Source organism: Engystomops pustulosus, chromosome 3 (genome assembly GCF_040894005.1).
Source record: "Engystomops pustulosus chromosome 3, aEngPut4.maternal, whole genome shotgun sequence".
NCBI lineage: Eukaryota > Metazoa > Chordata > Amphibia > Anura > Leptodactylidae > Engystomops > Engystomops pustulosus.
The window spans coordinates 38,621,598-38,642,887 of NC_092413.1; the positions used below are offsets into that span (position 1 = coordinate 38,621,598).

The 21,290-nt window shown below is 39.2% G+C and overlaps 1 protein-coding gene across 7 annotated transcripts in view; it reads left to right on the forward strand.

Moving 5' to 3' along the window:
* Positions 1-21,290, forward strand: part of CCDC88A (coiled-coil domain containing 88A) — a 125,878-nt gene that overhangs the window by 81,310 nt on the left and 23,278 nt on the right. For 5 of the 7 annotated variants that reach the window (XM_072140516.1, XM_072140519.1, XM_072140514.1 and 2 more), the window contains exons 13-21: positions 426-610; positions 2,480-2,617; positions 4,344-5,414; positions 8,047-8,174; positions 13,734-13,875; positions 16,284-16,460; positions 16,882-17,043; positions 18,283-18,560; positions 20,461-20,604. In XM_072140516.1, the coding sequence (XP_071996617.1) occupies positions 426-610; positions 2,480-2,617; positions 4,344-5,414; positions 8,047-8,174; positions 13,734-13,875; positions 16,284-16,460; positions 16,882-17,043; positions 18,283-18,560; positions 20,461-20,604 (2,425 nt within the window). The remainder of the gene's footprint in view (positions 1-425; positions 611-2,479; positions 2,618-4,343; positions 5,415-8,046; positions 8,175-13,733; positions 13,876-16,283; positions 16,461-16,881; positions 17,044-18,282; positions 18,561-20,460; positions 20,605-21,290) is intronic. The other 2 variants (XM_072140515.1, XM_072140520.1) reach the window with 1 other exon arrangement.

Below are 21,290 nucleotides of genomic sequence, written 5' to 3' on the forward strand. Positions count from 1 at the left end.
TCATGAGGTGCGAGATTGGAGGCGGAATTAGGGGCGGTGACTGCCGAATGACGTGCTGCAGTCACCTCTGGCCTATGGAGAGGGCGGGGGCGGTCCGGGAAAGAGGCAGCCTCTCAGACCGCCCCCTCATGAATTCGCCGTATGCTGCTTTGAGGGCGGGCCAGCATTTCCAGTGTACAGAGCAGCTGTATTTGTTAGCGTTATTGGAGGTTTCCGATAACGCTAGCAGTGTAACACTGCTGCGTCTGTTTTAGCTCTAATTGCTGCTTACTTTAGTAATCTGCTCCTAGTGCTGTTTTTGAGGGTGTCAGGTGCTCTTTAATGTTTTTATGTTGCTTTGTGAATTTTCTTTGTGTCTGATGTAAATATATTGTAATTGTCATTTATTAGCTATGATGATACATTAACTCTCTGTTTGTTTTTAGCACCACAGAAGTCTCTAGGACATGAAGTAAATGAGCTGACCTCCAGCCGCCTTCTAAAGCTGGAGATGGAAAACCAAACCTTGCTGACTACCGTAGAAGAGCTGAGGAGTGCTATGGGCTCCGCAGAGGGTGCTAGTGCCAAAATCCTAAAAATGGAAAAAGAAAACCAAAGACTATGCAAAAAGGTGTGTTACTGGAAACTGACACAGTACAGCTCATGTATCAAATGTAGATTAACAGCACAAAAATGACCTTCAAACTCACAGCAACAACAAAAATAAAAATCTTTATATATCTCAGGGTATTTTCACTAAATAAAATATAATTATAAAAAAGTTGGAGGAATATTGGTTATTTGTTAACCCAAGTTTAACCAAGCATGACGTTCTTTGCTTGATGGATAGTCCTGTTTCAGAAATGCTGCTGTATGATCGAGATGGAGCAGTAAAAATTAATTTGAAAAATTCTATTAATATTTACTGAACCTGCCAATTTTATGCAGAACCAGCATGAAGAAGAGAATTGGATTGGTAAACTGTAGTATACCCAATCTTTATTTTCTATAAGGCTACATGCACACGACCGTGTCTGCATTTGTGGGCCACGAGCAATGGCGCATTGAGCACAGCTCATACTAAGGATGTCAATAGGAAATTACTGCTGGCAACTCTAAAACGGCAGGAATAGGACCTTCCTTATCTTCTGCGGGGCAGGCAGTCGGCATGCTCCTGTCCCCATATGGCATGGTGCACCACACCTTGAACATGCCCAATATAAATCTATGAGGACATAAGTTAGCCGCAGCCTGTGAGGCTAGCTCGCTTCCTCAACACAGTATGGTAGAAGAAGTAATGTTAGGTAATGGCTTACTCAATTGTGTCCTTTAGGAATACATGCATGCTCAACTGCAGGTGTATGGGGGAAAGGGGATAAAATGGATAGATGTTGTCAAAATCTGAATTTAGTTGATGGTTATGTGTATAGGTAGCTTAAAGCATAACTGTAAAGTTTTTCTGCTACTCTCCCTTTTCTTTCCAAAGTTATGACATTTTCTGTTCTGAAAGTGTTTTAAAGAGATCTTTCTCACCAGAGGTGAAGTGGGAGGAGACTAATGTCTGTCTGTCTATGCCCACAGGCTGAGGCCAGTTAGCTTGCCCACAGATCCCATGATGCCTTGTGTTCCCTCTCAAAGTAATTTGGCATTAAATCTAAGTAAATCCACTAAACACTGCACAGTGCACATACAGGATGCAAATTGTGACTAGCCTGGCAGCTTCCATCACATGGATGGAATAAGGAACATGTAATAAGTGGTAGAAATCTTTAGAACATGAAGTCTATAGCCTGTGCTGTGAGTGCACGAAGGGCTAATAGCTTATCTGCACAGTCATCTGTGCAGATGACAAGGTGGGGGAAGGGAGCAGCATGAGGAGAGAGACAGAGAAAGTACTGTAGAATCACAAACTGGGATGGAGGGCTGATGGGGAACAGCGGAGATCTTGTACCTCACTTTACTCCTATGGTAGGTTGTTGTGAGCCCCATGGGGACAGAGACCAATTTGGCATGCTTTGTGCAGCGCTGTGTAATCTGTAGGTGCTATGTAAATAAATAATTATTATTATTATTAAAGAAACTACTGGATTTAGATAATTGAGCTAATAGGCAAAGTTGTTTTACATCCCAAGAGCTATTGAATTGTGAAAAAAAAACACTTTACAGTTACTCTTTAAGGCTTAATTCAAACCATGTATACACATTTGGGTGGTGCCATTGTTTTTTTTATAATTTAATTGCCTGTTTATCTTGAGGTGTTTTTAAGGTGTACCGATGTGCCTTTTATGTGTCAGAAGGACACTCTTTGGAATAAATAATAAGGCTATATTATGAGTTGTAGTCTAGTGAGGGAGGTATGCTATGCCTAAATTATCTTCTATAATCAATATTTGCACTGCATATTCAGATGTTCCTCATTATTAGTCTTGATATCATGATGAAACCTCTATCAATAGTAAGGATGTATATAAAAATACAGTGACCTTTTACTTCATTATAGCTTGAGAAAATAGAAGCTGAATTAAATCACGAGAGACAAAGCATCGAGAGCAGCCAACATCTGAGCAATGACCTTATGAAAGAGAAGTCACAGCTGGAGAAGATCATCGAGACACTGCGTGAGAACTCGGAGAGACAGGTATGGAGACCGAACACCCAAGACTATAGATAATCTAATGTACAAATGTCTTAGAAATTGAATTAGTAAGCAAAAAAAAAAAACGATGCTGCCCCTACAGATAATTAATGGCCTTGGTAGTAATGACCATTACTGAGACTTCCTTTAATCTTCTAAAGATCTCAGTGTTTTTATTACCATTCGTCCTCATGGAAACGGTTGATGTTTTTGACCATCTGCTAACCGTTGATTCAGTTGACAAATTCATTTCTATGGGTTCATGCATACAGCCATAGTTACCATGTGCCCTTTGTGTGAGCAGATATCCTGAGCAATGAAACTCAGAGCAGGTCCTATTGCTGGCCGTGTTTTGTGACTTGGGTAGTTTTTTTCTTCTCATTGGCTTAGGAGTGGACCTAACATGCCGATGACCGAAAAAGCACACATTTATGAGCAGGTAGGGTTAGTGGCCCTCTTAAAACTTTAAATCATTGGAATGGTTAGGTTTTTATTTAGACATCTAAGGGATTATGTAGTAGGACAGTAGTCATCTCCTGGGATAGACTGGTACGCTGCAACTAGCACCCATGTCTAAGCTGCTGTTACCAACTTTTATAGACATTTTATACAGCAGCCAAATGGTCCATAGACCTTTAGTCCATTCCTAACCCATTAGCTTTATGGAAGGGCTGTTGTGGGAATATATTGTGACCGGTTCAGTTGCAATTGTGCAGGGATCGGGATAGAGAGCTGTGATAATCACCTTTTGCAAATGGTGTATCCTATATTATCTGTATATTGGCAAAACTTTTCCATGTACTCCCGTAATAATTTGCAGGTAACACCTGAAAATGGATCTTTACAGAACATATAGAGTCAGCAGATTTAGAGGGAGATTTATTGCTGGCTTATGATAGAGGCCTTGCCCCCCCTGTGACCCGCCAGATACATCAAGAGGCTTAGACCTCTTGATGTATCTGGTGGGCAGAGGTGCCATCCTGGCAAAACTATGCCAAGTCCAACTTGGTGTAGATTCGCATAAAACGTTTGAAGGTTTCTCAAAATGTCACAGGCATGGGGCAGGAACACTTCATGCATGGCTACTCTGCCCCTCTACGCCGCCCCCATGACCACATGGCGTGGAGGTGACATAGTTTTTTTTTTTTAAATCGCTGAGCTTCCAGAGTAAAATAGTAAATGGTTTTTGGAATATAGATGCCAAAATGATAAAAAAAAGAAACCTTTTATAAGAAATATGACACATTCACTTAAAGAAAAGCATGATATTAGTAAGCATCATACTGTATTTTGTTAAATACTGAAATTTTCATTAAGTGTATCCCAACTCACTTTCCAGTATTGTGTAATTCTCTAAAAATCTCACATTAACTCCTTGAAGAATATTCAACAGTGATCATAACCAATTTTATAATGAATCACATGTTCCAATTATGGAAGTTGTTGAACCCCTGTTATCCCGTTCCTGCACACACAACCCTGCATTGTGGATTTTTTAACGTAAGTACAATGTGTTTTCCGTAAATGTAGAGGTTCTTTCTCATAGGTAGATATGAAATTGATAAGGTGAAATCAAACTGAGGCTCTCTGTAATACAGAACCACAAGGAGTCTGCCTACTACTGTACAGTCTCCTTGTACAAGATGTTCTTTTTTGGCAAGGGATCACGTAGTTAATTTATTTTACACTAGAACTGAACACTTATCAGCATTCTGTTTTCGTCTTTCAGATCAAAGGGCTTGAACAAGAAAATGAGCATTTAAACCAAACCATTGCCTCATTGAGACAACGCTCACAGATTGGGGCAGAGGCGAGAATGAAGGACATTGAAAAGGAAAATAAGATTCTTCATGAGTCCATCAAGGAAACAAGTAGTAAATTAAACAAGATGGAATTTGAAAAGAAGCATTTGAAAAAGGAGCTTGAACACTTCAAGGAGAAAGGAGAGAGAGCAGAGGAACTTGAAAAGGAACTGCACAGAGTTGAAAAAGAAAACGAACATTTACAAAAGAAAATAACCAGCTTAAACATCGTTTGTGAAAAGACAGAATCCTTAGAACAAGAAAACGTGGGCCTAGAAATTGAAAACAGAAAGCTGAAGAAAACCTTGGATAGCCTGAAAAACCTCAAATATCAGATGGAGTCATTGGAGAAGGAGAACAACCAACTTGAGGGGGAGAACCTAGACCTGCGGAGAATTGTGGAGTCACTCAAAAGCACAAATATTAAGGTGGCTCAGCTGGAGCTAGAAAACAAGGAACTTGAGAATGAGAAGGAACAACTGAGGAAAGGTATGGATCTCATGAAAGCATCGTGCAAGAAGATTGAACATTTAGAAGTCAGTTACCAAGGTCTAGACACAGAAAACCAAAGGTTACAAAAAGCTCTTGAAAACAGCAATAAAAAAATACAACAGCTCGAAAATGAGCTTCAAGACCTAGAGACGGAAAACCAAGCATTGCAGAAGAACTTGGAAGAGCTAAAGATATCCAGCAAGAGATTGGAGCAGCTAGAAAAGGAGAATAAACTGCTGGAGCAAGAGACCTGCCAACTAGAGAAGGACAAAAAACAACTCGAAAAGGAGAATAAAAGGTTACGTCAACAGGCTGAGGTTAAAGACATCACGCTGGAGGAGAACAACGTGAGGATCTCAAACTTGGAGAGGGAAAATAAGTTACTTTCTAAGGAAGCGAGTACATTTAAAGAGTCATGTGCTCGGCTGAAGGAACTGGAAATAGACAATAAGGAGCTTGTGAAAAGAGCGACCATTGATAAGAAAACGTTAATAACACTAAGAGAGGTAATTTGATTTGCTATCAAATTTTCTTGCTGTAGATAAAATAAAGTTTTCAAGATAAACCAGAAAAGTCTTTTTCGAGGATGTAGCAAATAGTTCAATCACAACTGGTCAGACTACAGTGTGGTCTTCAGATCTCGCCTATAATCTTAACCTTGATTCAGTGTTTTTAGGCATTGATTTACTGTATAGTATGTGAAAGGTGGTGCTAGAAATACAGTTTTCTTTCTTCTGGAGAAGAGCTAATTTGCATACTTTTCCCAGAGAGCATTGCACTGAAGCCTCCCTTTTTATGTTTCTCTGCTTCAAGAATCAGAACCATCTGTAAAACTATTACGCATAAATAATCACATTGAAAGGTCAAACAAAGCTTTCAAATTTTGCATGATAAACATTCCTATTAAAGATACTCATAGTGCATAGATGCAATTTCTTAATGTAGTAAAGAAACATCCCAAATTGAAAGGAATTAATGGTTTGAAGAATTCGGGGAGGATCAGATTTCATGGTTAACCAGAGAATTTTATTCACGGTAGGAAAGAAGACAACTGTTGTCAGTTTTTGTTATCCTTCTCTCATCTGTCTAAGACACAGCTGTCTGCTCTTATTTTGTCTACATTCTTTGCGATAACAGATATGTATACAGTTAATACAAAATGTGGGTATAATATATGCATATCGTAAGTAAGAAAGTATAAAAGGATTTATTTCAATAATTTCTGAGAACACAGAATCGGAATGATGATTGAACAACCGTCTAGTAAGCGGTTGACATGCAGTGTCCACATCGGCCATAACGGTGGTCCAAGCTGACCATACATTTTCAGTGACACCAGTCAAAGGATAAACAATCATTTTAGGAACATTCTGACAACAATTTTGCTAGGAAAGATCATTTGTGGATGGAAAATCTTTCATCTGAACATTGAATTTATAGATGTTAACAGTTTGTCGAGGGTAAACTAAAAACATCACATCTTTTCTGCCTAAATTTCTGCCTAGTTTTGGTTGAAATAATATTTATCAAGTTTAGGTCTCTTTCACAGATAATAATTTTGGTCAGTATTTTGTACTAATATTTGTAAGGCAAAATCTTCTTTTTTGAATTGTGCTTAGAAAAAGGTGGGGCAAATATTTTGAAAAAATACTGAAAGTAGCCTTTGTGTTTATGGGAACCTTTAGATAGTGGGGCACATTTACTTACCCGGTCCAGTCGCGATCCCGTGGCGCATTGTCTGACGTGGATTCACTAAGGTCGTGCGCCCGATATCCAGCAGGTGTCGCTGCTGTGCTGAGGTCCGCCGGAGTTCATCTTCTTCTTCCTGGTGCATGTGAATGCTTGATCTTGCGATCTTTAAAAAATCTTTTTTTAAATTCTGCGGTTTTTCCGACGGCCATGTCCCCCCACACCCACCGATGTTGCGTGAAAGCCGGCGCCGTTGCGCTACAATCCGATCGCGTGTGCCCAAATCCCGGGGCAATTCCGTGCGAAACGGAAATATTTGTGAAAGCCGACGAAAGTGCGTCGAAAGTGCAGCCCCACTGAGTGAGTTAAGCAGTATTCATTCCATTTGATAGTCGATGCACAAAAGGCCCAATCTTTTATCTTTTTATGTAATATTTTTAATGTTTTATAGTAGTCAACTCCAACAGTAAGTGTTAGAAATATATAAAGAAATCTACATTGTACTTGCCCAGAATATATCGATAATTTTCCCCTCTTTGACACAACTTCCCTTAGATTAAACCTATATCAGTCTATTAGGCTTCTAGTTGTAGTAGGAGCTTCCCTCCAGTGGCCATTTGGCACACTATGCCCTGTACCTGTAATAAAGCCCAGGCCCCCATGCATCTGTCAGCTACCAGTCCCATCCTACCAGTATTGCAATAGCTGCAAGAATTATGTAATACTTAAAAGGAAATCAATCATCAGCATCAGGGATTATAAACCAAGCACACCACACCCCTCTTGCAGAAACTGCTATTTTTTGGCTTCTTATGCCCTTATTTTTAAGAAACAACTATGCAAATGAGACTCATGTCTCATTAACAGCACTGGAGCCCGGAGTCCCTCGGTCTATTTCTCTTAATTTTTAAAATCGATTTTTGTAAAAACAAGTGCAAAAGAAGCTAAAAGAAGAGCAGATCCCGCTACAGGGGGCACAAGGCTGCATGTAAGTGTACTTGGTTTACAATCCTTCATCCTGGTGGTAGATTTCCTTTAAGATAGCAGCAAATTATGCAATATTGGGAATGAGTAGTCCCAATAGTGTTTGCATTTTGTTGAAAGGGGTTCTAGAGTATAAGTTCATTCATAGGGTGTCTTGCAGGAGAAGCTGAAAACAAGTGTTCTGTTCCAGTGCAGTGCCCCTACTGGCAAAATGGAATATTACACAATTCTTATAAATAGTGAGCTGCCTGGGTAATGAATGGACATGGCAGGCAGCAGAAAATAAGCTTTGTGAACTAGACAATCTAATAAATAATTCACCATTGATGGGGAATGAGTAATGAAGCCGAAAATAATGGATTAAGCTCTCAATAATAATAATTGGTTCCCTATTGTTTCTATAGAATATTTAATAATATTTCATGTAGATTACATTACATAATAGGTTTTATTCTATATTTTTAGGATTTGGTGAATGAGAAGTTGAAGACCCAACAAACCAATAATGAACTGGAAAAACTAACCCATGAACTGGAAAAGATTGGACTGAATAAGGATCGTCTCTTACACGATGAGCAGACAAGTGATGATAGGTGAGCCTGAATTTAAAGTTTTTGCCTATTAATATTACCTAAATTTAAAAACAAACACATAGAATTTAGGTTCTGTTATTATACTATTAGTGTCCATGATCTACTGTGGGTCCATATTTTGACTCCTATTTCACTTGGACAAAGTTTTTTTCCCCCATTAGTTCTGGAATCATCCATAAAAAATGTGTAAATTTTCGTTGTCTGCTTGTAGGCCAGAATATGGCATAAAAGCCAATGCTAATTGGTTCTTAATATATTGACCTCTAGATTCTTAGTATGGCGCCATAGGTTGTCCATGTACTAAGACCTGCTTTGGGCAAAATACATGTAAAAAATCAAAAAAATTATGAGTACATAAGATAATGGGAAGTTGTACTGCTATATATTTACTATAGTTATAACTAGTTATACACGTACCATAGTAATATTTCAGCTTCTTTGTAGCCTTTCTTTGTAGCCTTGAACCACATCTTAAATCAAAAAATGTCAAAGAAGTATGTATGAACATCTGTTATTTGCAAATCCCCATTTCCCATGTTCTATACTCTATACTTTCAGCCTTGTAGTTAGTGACAGGGTCACCGGGGTTACTTAATGAAAAGTTAGTGTAAAAAAAAAAAATGAAAGCAATAATTACACATAGTTTATTTGCTTTTATGTATTCATTCCAGTCATACCAGCGGCGGTAAGTGAGAGTACAGAATGTTCTGTATCAGTACTGAATAATACATAATACTGGAAGCTTTATTATATTATTATTACGGTAATAATAGGACACTTTTTATGTATTATGCACCAGTTGGCTATAACTTTTTTCTTTTTTCTCATATTACTGGGTAATTAGTGTCTCAAAAATATATTGAATAAAATTAATGTATGGTAGACGCTTTTTATGAAAAAAAAAACTGTTTTAGAGGATTTGAGGGAATTCTATACCAAGTTCCAGGACAATCCGAAAAACATTGGTTCGGACCAAATAGATGGGGACCTGAACTGGATTGCTTGAAAAATGTGGTGAAGCAAATCTCAGATGACTTGATGATGTTCATAACTTTGCCACCAGATTTAACCCCTAGGCGCACCAGGACGTTATAGTACGTCCCCGGGGCTAGATGCTTAGCGCACGGGGACGTTCTATAACGTCCTGCTTCTGGCACCGGCTCACGAACGGAGCCGGTACCAGAAGCAGCGGCTGTCAGCTGTCTAGTACAGCTGACAGCCTGCGCTAACACCCGCGATCGGAGCCGGCTCCGATCGCGGGTATTAACCCCTTACACGCCGCGGTCAAACATGACCGCGGCGTGTAAGGGTGTTTGCGCTGTGGATCGGATCCCCCGTGCCGCTTACCGGGGGATCCGATCCACTTCTGGGCAGCTCCGAGGACTGGCATGTGCCCCGGAGCTGCCCGGTCTCCATGGCAGCCAGACCCCTTCCGGGTCTGACTGTAAACTGTCTGAGCATGCGCAAGCTTGCTCAGACAGTTTACACTGCTCTACAATAAAATGGTATTGTAGAGCAGTGTATTGAACTTAAACCAGTAATCAGAGCATCACTGGTTCAAGTATGTATAAGTAAAAATATGCAAAAACACTTAACACTACACATTATAATAAATAAAAAATAAATACATAAAAATATAAGCCCCTAAAATGTCACTTTCCCATAAAAACACTTAATAAAGTATAAAAAACACAAAAACACAAAAAACCCCGCATATTTGGTATTGCCGCGTCCGTAACAATCTGTATAATAAAACAGAATCATTACTGGACCCGCACGGTACACGCCGTAGAAAAAAAACGCAAAAACGTTCCTAAAAAAGATAATTTTTAATTAATACCCTATAAAAAATGCTCTAAAAAGTAATTTAAAAAATGTTATGCACTCCAAAATAAGCCCACTAAAAAGAACAACTCTTCTCGCAAAAAATAAGCCCCTAACCAGATTTGTCAGCCGAAAAATAAAAAAGTTATACATATGAAAAGATGGTGATGCTAAAATGAATAAGATTTTCTCCAAATTGGTTTTTATTCAGTACAATTGAATAAAATACACAAAACCCCCACATATTTGGTATCCCTGCGTCCGTAACAATCTGAATAATAAAACAGAATCATTATTAGATCCGCAAAGTGAACCCCGTAAAAAACAAAACAAAAAAAAGCTCCAGAAAAAAGATCATTTTCAATTAATACCCTATAAAAATGCTCTAAAAAGGGATTTAAAAAATGTTATGCACTCTAAAATAAGACCACTAAAAAGAACAATCCTTCTCGCAAAAAATAAGCCCTTAAACAGATTTGTGAGGCGAAAAATAAAAAAGTTATGCATATGAAAGACGGTGATGCTAAAATTAACAACATTTTTGCCAAATTACTTTTTATGCAATAAAAATGGGAAAAAAATAAAAAATCTATATAAATGAGGTCTTTTTGTAATCGTGGCGACCCATAGAATAAAAATAATATACTATTTTTATGGTATGGTAAACAGCCAAAAAAAAAAACCCATAAAAATCTTCCTGAAAAGTGATGATTTTCATTTCCTCCACCAACAAAGAGTTAATAAAATCTCACCAATTAGCCTATAGATTCCCCCAAATTACGTACCAGAAAAGTGCATCTCATGTGGCAAAAGAAATAAGCCCCTATAGGTCCACAATAAAAAAAAGAAAAAAATTATAGCCTGTACAATGTGACATAGCAAATCTGCTCTGCATGGCGCCTCCTTCCCTTCTATGCCCGGCCGTGCGCCCATACAGCAGGTTACCAGCACATATGGGGCATCAGTGTACTCAGGAGAGATTGGGTAACAAACTTTGTGGAGCTTTTATTCATTTAATCCATTGTAAATGTTTAATTTTCCACCCAAAATTGGTGTATTGTGAAAAAATATTACAATTTGGAGACTGCACCTCCATTTTGTTTTAACCCCTATAAAACACGTAAAGCGTTAACAAACTTCTTAAAAGTGGTTTTTCATACGTTGAGGTGTGTAGTTTCCACAATGGGGTAATTTACGAGTCTCACTATTATTTAGGCCTCTCAGTGTCAATTAGAAGTTGAGCAGGTCCATCTAAATACGGGTTTTGGTGATTTTACAAAAAATGTGAAAAATGATACCTAAATTCTGAGCCTCAGAACATTCTAGTAAAATATGTGGAATCTTAAAAAACCATGCCAGCATAAAGCAGACACTTGGGAAATGTAAGTTATGAATTTATTTGGGAGCTATGACTATCTGCATCAAAAGTAGAGAATTTAGAACGTTGAAAATAAAGAATTTTTCCAAATTTTTGCCAAACTAAACACAAAAGATTTCATCCAAATTTTTAAACTAATTTGAAGTACAATGTGTCACGAGAAAACAATCTCAAAATCCCCTGGATATCTCATAGCGTTCCAAAACTATAACCACTTATAGTGACACAGGTCAGATTTGAAGTATGGGGCCGCGTCCTTAAGGCCAAAAGAGGCTGCGTCCCGTAGGGGTTAAAGATTTATGGTATTATTTATTGGGCTACATTATATGACATTTATTGTGACCCAAAATTGCCAGAGGAACTGGTGGGGATGAGGAACTGACATTGTAATGGGTCCCCAGAGGTCCTACATACAAGCAGCCATTGCCTTTATCTTATCTGTTGACTCTAAAATAATTTCTTAGAACAATCATTTACTGTGTGTATAATAATAACAAAGATTAATATACTATTAAGAGGGTTGTCTCAAAATTGTCTAATAGTTGGAAATGGGATACAATTTTTAAAGAGGTTTTCAGTATTGATTAGAAAATACTAGGAGGGCTTGGGGCCTACCATGCTGCTTGGACATAGCAATCATGTAACTAGTGTGACCAATCACTGGTCACATGTCCGAGAACGGTGACATGACTGCTGAATGTTACTCTTCTTATGGGACTCCAACATTTTTAGTCCAGCTGGCCCAGTGTACAGATGCCCCATAAGCCCCAGGCTGTTTTGGTTGTCCATGTTCTTTGCTTACCTTGATACAGTGAAGACATATTGTACATCCATGTGACTTTCCACAACTAGTCTCTGTACTGATGATCTAAGTACACCATGAAACCACTGAGGAGGCCAGTGATGGGTCTGGTGGATGTACAATAAGTCATCACTGAAACAAAAGTCTAGTAGGGAGCACCACATGCGAGTCCTGGAACAACAGGGGATTTAGTGAGTATTTTTAGTTTCTTATTTGCTATTACTTCTTGCTATTAATTGCTATTAAATGTAAATTTCCCAGATAACCTGTTAAATAGCACAGCCTGTTTTTAAATCCTTGCTGCAACTTAATTTATTTTCTTCTACTTTTACCCAATGTTTCCATGTCAGCTACTCCTTTTAGATGTGGACAGACACGAGAATGGAAGCTTTCATCTACTTCTAGTCACCAGAGCCAAAACAAGTAGAGTTATAGTGTACACAGACCCAACGCTACAGGGGCACCTAGCAAGGGATTCTTACAGCTTTGCAAATTGAGAAGGCGGGGATGTTGTGTATAAATGAAGCCGCTGTGCAGGGCCGGCTGGGAAATTGACCTTTCTCTTAAAAAAAGTTAAAAATACCTGGGGTGTGCAGTCATCATTCTAAGCTAAAGAATTTCTAACCAAATAGAATTTCTACAGTTAGTTAAAGGGAACCTGTCACCACATTTACACATATACAGCCAGTAACAGGTTCCTATAGAGCCCTAGTAACTTACTGACACCCTTCCTTTAGCTAAAAATTTTTTTGCTTACATCCACATAAATCTACTTTTATGTTATATTACCTGGCATCAAAGAGAGCGTGTCCTGCTCAGCCGGCCCCTCCCATCTAATACCTTATGCCTCCTTACTGGTCACAGTTCATGTCATGTGACCAGAGTGACATCATCTCAAGTCCTTTAGCCTCTTAATAATAGCAAACTGTACCCCATGCATTTATCTGACCACATGAAGTCACAGCAACCTCCATGGACTTCCACTCCTCTCCATCCTCCATGGAAGCTGCTGTGATTTCATGTAATCACATATATGGTTTACGGTTTGTTATTATTAGAAGACCAAAGGACCTGCAATGATGTCAAGCTAGTGACATGTCATGAAAGTAACAACCAGGCATCGTGTAAAAAAAATTTACAGAATATTTCCTAAGTATGTAAATAGAGCTTTATATGTCTGCAGTTGAATATTAGCAGACAGTCCCCAAGTACAAGGAGGTAGAGCAGTGATTTGAAGAGACACAGAGCTGTCACTCACTGCCAGCCTGAGAGACAGAAGAGTCACCAAGACCAGACATGAGTCAGAAAAGCTAATTTGCATATCAGTAAAATGGCTGTAATTAAGGTACAGTGCCCCACTGGCAGCTAATTTGAGCTGATATGGGGAGGACTTGTAACCCTTGATCAGCAGGCATTGTTACTCAGGGTGGTCAAAATCTTCTTCAACTCGTATGATTTTATTTTTGGGAACTTTTGCAGGTGTCTTTTTTTCTAAAATCTTGTACAGTCAAACATTTGTCTCATCAATAGAATAAGTTTCTATGTTGTTATACAGCAGATACAAACTTCTCGAATCAAAAATAGAATCAACTCTCAAAAAGTCACTTGAAATTAAAGAAGAAAAAATTGCTTCTCTCGAGGCTCGGTTGGGAGAGTCTGCTAATTTTAATCAACAGCTTCGCCAGGAGCTAAAAACTGTGAGTATATCACCTGCATAGTCCAAGGGGAGATGCACATGGCAGTGAAAATTGGCTGTGGGGGAACCAGGATTTCTAAATGCAGTACCTTTTAATGGATCAGTGCCCATGACCATTACTTTAACAGAACCTATCCATTAAAAAGTAAGGTATGTTCTAGTCAGATCGGTTTTTCAAATATTCGTGGCTCAAGAGGATCAATGGATTTAATGTGCGGATCTGACTTGGATTGTGTTAGTTGTATTAGGTTCTTAATGCACATTTTCTTTTTACACCTGTAATCTTACATAATTTCCAGAAAAAAATTAATATGAAAAATACGGATTTTTATCTGCCCAAAGAGTTTTGTGTTAAAAAAAAGTTTGCAAAACCGCAGCAAAAAAGTGTCTATACAAACACATTTGTCTATATTCCCTTTAATGTTACTTATTACACTGCAGAATTTCCACAAGAAAAAAACTCATATATTATGCAACAAGCACCATTGGCTTAAAACTAAACTAATTTTTATGATACATTTAGCATGTAGGCTAGGAAAGCTTCCAACCTATGCCCTGAAAGTATCCATAGACATATACTGGGAGATAGGGGCATTCATCTTGCCTCCATATGACCAATATACATCCCATTCTGCGGGAAAAATGGAATGGAAAGAAAGCTACAACTTTCCATCCTGCTTCCTCCTGCTGAGCGTTGTACATGCTCAGCATAGGCCGTAATAGCGTTTAGGAATGGATGCAACTGTATGGCATCCGTCACCGGCTGCTGCTGATACTTGCTCTCTTTCTTTCACTTTCAGGGCGAGGGAAGGAACAGGGTGATATATATATATGTATGTGCATACAAGGCATATGTCCTAGCCCTCCGTTGTAAGGATACTTTGGGAATTCTCCTTATGTATCCTTACAACTGAAGGCTAGAAGGAAATGTGAACACAGACTAAGGCTACATGCACACTGCCGTGTGCCCGCCGCACAATAGCACGGCGGGCACACGGCAGCGCGCGGGGAGAGGAGGAGGAGGTGAGCGCTGCTCATCCCCGCCACTCTCCATAGGGACATATGGGCCACGGCGCCGTAATACGGGAAAAGATAGGACATGTCCTATCTTTTCCCGGGCTACGGAGTGGTACGGTGCCGCACGTGTGCTGCACCGTACCCCTCCCGTACCATGCCGTGAGCCCATAGAAGTGTATGGGGGACGTATATCGGCCGTATATACGTCCCCTATACATGTGTGTGAATGTAGCTTTACTGTGATGGTTTTGCAGGATTGTCCTACTAACTGGATATCAAAATAAACCAATGGTCTCAAAATGGGTTTTCTGGGTAATTTTTGGTGTGTTTCAGATATACTGGGGCAGATTTTAAAATTTCCTACAATGTAAATGGGTAAGTTTGCTGGTTTTGCCTCATTCCAATCTAGTTTATTAATATCAAGCTATTCAATAAGCTCCTATAGACTTTAGTTACAGATGTAGCATAGCTTATATTTTATACTCTGGCCCCTTCTTTGTCATGGGGTCCCGTAGCTGGCACTCTTAATGATATTGTTGTCCTATCCTAGTGATGGGCTATCAAAGCTTTTTGTATCCTCTTACAGAGTCTCCCATTTGCATTGGAATAATCTAAAGTTAAGTTCATCCTGAACCACCTGATGTAGCTGCGCTACGATTCCAGATGCTATTTCTGGACAAACAGTATTTAAAGATAGTCTACAAGCTCCAAAATTACCCATTGACTTGTGAGGTGATTTAGAAGCTTGTAGACTTTTTAAGGCTTTAAACAAGGGATGACTTAAAGGGGTGGTCTATAATTAGCAAAACATCTTCCAGAAACTACAGCAAGGTTTGTTTCTAGTATTTTTGCTATGTTCCACTAAAGTAAATGGAGTTAGCGAAGACATGGATTCTTAAAGAAAAACAGTAGCCATATTTTTTTAGACTATAAATCCCTTTTAATTTATTATGCAAGATCCAATAAAATGCTCCTTAGGCAGAAATGTCCAACATCTTCTATATGTTTTCTGATTAGGTCCTGGTATTCTATATAGTTACCGTATTTTTCAGACTATAAGGTGCACAAAAAATCCTTTGATATTTTCAGAAATCAAAGGTGCGCCTTATAGTCCAGTGCACCTTGTATATGAACCGTACTTACAGACAACAGCTGCCTTGAACTCTGCACATGTCTGCCACCTGCTGGTCATTCATCCTTATAATCAGGTGCGCCTTATAATCCGGTGCGTCTTATATATGAACCTAGATGTTTTAGCAGGCATTTATTGATGGTGCGCCTTATAATCCAGTGCGCCTTATAGTCCAAAAAATGATCTGGTTAAAGATTACGGATTGGTTCTGCTTGTAGTTTTAATAGATTTTGGCTGAATCTTAATTAATCTTTCCTTAGGTGAAGAAAAATTATGAAGCTTTAAAACAGAGACAAGAAGAAGAGAGGTTGGCACAGAGCTCTCCTCCAAGGCCAGGGGATGACTCTGCTCCTGTGAATAAATGGGAGAGAGAAAGCCAGGAGACCACGAAGGAGCTTCTAAAACTCAAAGATCGCCTGATAGAAATTGAGAGAAATGTAAGGTTTAAATATAAGGTTTATAAGATTATAATATACAGTTTATGACCTCCATTGGCTGGTAATAAGAGATGTGGTCACAATATTTAATCTAGCATCAAAATCAACTTTAAAAATGATGCTAATGAGAATGCCTCTGAGGGAAGTTGCAGTGACCTGACTTGACCAGCACACTGAGATTGGAACTGTTTGTTTCATATTTCATTGCCCGTTTATCGGCTGCCTAGAATAACTTACCTGACAGGGTTCCAATTGATATTGATGACCTGTCCTTGAAGGTAGCTCCTCAGCCTTATTAGCATAATTGTAAAAGGACCTGGATCTATAAGTGTCTTTGGTTTATCATGCTTGTTTGTAATGGTACGTTTCCGTTAAACTAGGTCATCAATATTCTTTTTTTATTTTTTGTTTGATTTCCCAGAATGCCACACTGCAGGCGGAGAAGCAAGCCCTGAAAACCCAATTAAAACAACTGGAAACCCAGAACGATAATCTACAAGCACAAATCATGGCTCTTCAGAAGCAAACTATATCACTCCAAGAGCAAAATACAACTTTACAGACTCAGAATGCCAAGCTTCAGGTAACTGCTCTTACTTATGGATTTATATCTCAGGAATCTGTAGGTGAAGATTATATGGCAACTGAAAAGATGTCTATACAGCTACGTTCTATGTGTAGTGGCTGTATTGGGTTACTGCAACTGTAACACTACTGTTTAAACCTCCGTTCCTTACTTCCATTCCCGAAGTTAAAGGGGTTGTCCAGGGTCAACTCAGCAACATTCACTTGAATGGGACTGAGCTATATATACGCCATGTGATATGAGGACGTAGTGTCACTGACCTGTAATTAGAATAGGTTATAATCATTTTTAGATATATCAAACACAATAAATATGAAAATATACAAGTAATCAATTAAAAAAAAGTATAAAAATATAAACAAACGTTATTAATCAATAATAATCAAACGATGAAAACATAAATCTTAAATCACAAATGTGATTGTGGTGGTTGGTCCCATAATAGGGATAAATACCAGTGAGATATAAATACAACCAATCAAAATGTATTACCCACTGAGACGTTGCAAATTTCTGTAAGCACCAGGGACCACAAAGACCACCATGGAAACCCTTTAAGGGGGTGTATAATAATTCTTAAACCTGGAAGAAAAATGAGCAGGTGTAAGGACACAACCATGTTTGGCCCATAAAAAGGCCAGATTTCATGGAGAGAGCATCGGACTCCCACTTTGTCTCCAGCCTAAGGGATTACGAGGTCCAAATGTGTGGGGGTATGCCTATCCATCAGAGAGCTAACCACAGTGTAATATTCATTTTTAAGGAAGGTCAACCTAGAACATGACTGGGTGAGTGTCTTCCTCTGAACTGGTAATAGGACTACACCAGGATGCTTTGGTAATGTTCCACTGCTAGAAAACTTTGGGTCCTGGCAAGAACATACAGGGTTATAATGACATCTGACATTTTCCAACCCCAGACCAAATTCAACCTATTGTGACCACATTATTCCTAAAACTAGCTTCTTGTGCTTGAGGACAGGAGCTTCAAAATGAAAGGGGACCCATAATAACCCTAAATATAAATAAAAATACACCTAATATATTAAAGATGACCATGTCACATGTCACCCATGTACCCTTGTTTCATCAGCACATCAACAACTCATCTCTCCATCACATTGTGATTTTGAACTCCGTTTTAGCTGAAGTGGTGACATCACATTCTAAATGACATCATCAGACAATCTCTGCATCTTACTTATGTCATTCTTTGTCTCTCAACTCGGATTTATAGGTTGAAAACTCTACATTAAACTCACAGAGCACCTCACTCATGAACCAAAATTCCCAGCTCCTGCTCCAGCAGTCAAGCTTAGAAAGTGAGAATGACTCTCTAGTGAAGGAACGGGAAGAACTGAAATCCATGTATGATTTATTGGTAAAAGATCACGAGAAGCTGGCACAGGTTCACGAGCGCCAAGCGGCTGAATACGAGTCTCTTATTTCTAAACATGGAAACCTGAAATCTGCCCATAAGAACCTTGAGGTGGAGCACAAAGACCTAGAAGACAGGTATCTCTTTTGGAAGATCTGTGTTCCTGGCCTGTTAACTTTGATAGGAGCTTATCGGCCTAGTAAAGTTCTATAGGATTTGAAGCTAGTTTGAAGCTGACTATTCACATAAATGGGGGTTTCTGATAATGTCATTCATTCATCCCCTATCCACAGGATTGGCGTCATCTTGCAGTGTGTGTGTGTGTGGTGGTGGGGGGGGGGGGGTAATTGGGATTCCAGCTATCATGAGGATTGAAGTTTGCAAATGCCCTATCCAAATAGAGAGCGGTGGTTTGCTTTCTAGGCCCCAGATCTATTGCTGTAAATTTCATAGAAGTGAACCGAGTGATGGCACAGATATGCATTGCCAGTCTTTTCAATTGGACAATCAAGAAACATGTAGATCCCCATTCTCACGATCACTGGGGGTTGTAGTGGTCAGAACCCCACATTTTAGTAGTTAGAAACCACCTAAATATAGATTACAGTAAATGGGTCTCTATTTTTCATGATATTCACATCCCCTGCACAAACAATGGCTTCCACGACTAGAGGGTACCCAACGCATGCTGGGGGACATTTATCAGAGCTTGATGCCCGTTTTCCCTGAAGTAATTGCAATTACCAGTGAACCACCAGTAATTGCAATTATTTTCACCTTTACACCACCAAATGGGCTTGAAGGGGGGCACAGCCCACTTTTGAAAGATCTCAGGCTGCGGAGAATGAATACCTGATGATGAATACAGGAGTGCCACAGGTGTGAGATCTTAATCATACACCAACGTCTGATAAATGTCCGCAGCAGGTGACGATAAAGGGGGTGTGTCTCAGACTACCATTGACTTCCTGTAGGCAACATACTCAAACTGTGGTCACAGATCATAGCTCTGCCCTAATTTTGTGACTAGCCAAGGAGTATGATCTGAAAAAAATAAGTAGCAGCTTATTATACTTTTAAGGTACCAACTAACTCATACTTTGTAAGCTCAGGATTGGACTGTCACTTTAAACATAACACCAAAACAGTAAGTAGCATGCTTTTACGTTTTCCACTAGCAACCTAGACCCAGACATTGGGGCACATTTACTAAGGATCCGCACACTGCATTTCCGTCGGGTTTCCCAGCTATTTCCGATTTGCTCCGCATTTAACAGGGTTTTTTTTTGCGCCAGCTTTCATGCAACACAAATCGGGGGGCATGTCCGTCGGACAACACGACTGATTCGGACTAAGCACAGGATTTAAAATTCAAATTGTGTCGCCAGACAATACACTCACATACACCGGGAAGAAGAAGGTGAACTCCGGAGGACCTCAGCGGGGAAGCGACACATGCAGGATATCGGGCGCACGATCTTGGTGAATTGCGCCGGACTTCATTCTCGTCGGACAGTCCGGACCGGGAATCGCAATAGGACCGGGTAAAAGTAAATGTGCCCCATCGTGTTAAAAGACGGACATTCTTGTAATACTGCAATATATTTCTATTTCTACACTTCAAACATTGACTATAAAGAATATCTATCTTCGTACAATTGTCTTCTAGCAGTCACAGAATACACATGACTGTAGTGTTCTTGATTATCGCTGACTTCTAGGCACAAAACCTGACCTTTCCCAGAAAAAAAACATGACCTTAGCCTCCGAGCCTTTTTCCATTCACTGCTGTATACTATATGATTTGGCCAAATACAGTATTTTGTCTGATTACTAGTTTGTTGGTAATGAGCATGATGTCTCAAACAAGTAGTGCATTGTCAGGGCTCCAAAAATTGGAGAGATTTGTTTTGTACGGGTCGTAGCCTGTAAGAGAGAGTGTTTTCTTCTACCATAAGAGAAGCCCCTAATGACTCAATGTTCAGACAATATTGTATAAATCATCATGGTCAGATGTAAGATGACTTTGTCTTCCAGATACAACCAGTTGCTAAAACAAAAAGTCCATTTAGAAGATCTGGAAAAAGCTCTAAAAGAAGAACAGGGAAAAATGTTGCAGGAGAACAAGGAGCGAGAGATGTTGGCTTCAGATTATCAGCGACTTACCGAAGAGCATGAGAGGTAACAACAACTATAAACTATTTCTTGTATAGTCAAAGAGTAGCAAAATCTTTGAAGCATTTTATTATTTGTTTAAAAATATAATAAAGCAGGTCATAATAGTGAACTTTGTTATATACTTTGAGCAAAGTAGATTCCCTGTGCCTTTTTTGCTTCTTTCTCCTGCAGTGATCAGTGTATCTGAAAGCTGCCTGGGTTCTCTTCTGAGAGATAAGAAGGCTAATGATTAACTCTTTCCATACCTAAAATATATTTTCCTTGGTGATTCTGGTGACTGTCTGTAAAGAGTTAAGTCATTAGATAATTTATCAGGTTCCTTACTCTCTCAGCTGTCAGTGGATACAGAGGCCATTAAGCTCTGTGTGCCCCCTATATAATAACAACCCAATTCTTTTGTCGTGTGTAGTATAAATGAAGTCTCTCCTAAGATTTGACACACTGTCAATATTGCGGAAGATTAAAAACAAAAATTAAATGAGAAATAAAAATTGTCAAAAAAAATATTCCTCAGAATAAGGCCCCTTGCACATGACTGGATATTTTCGGCTGTATGCTATCCGTACCATACCATTTTGGTACAGGTAGCATCCACATTCATTTCAATGGGCAATACACCCATTAATATAAATGGCCGTATTGCCCACTGTACCATACCATTGACTGGCCGCACTCCTCCCTATGGAGAG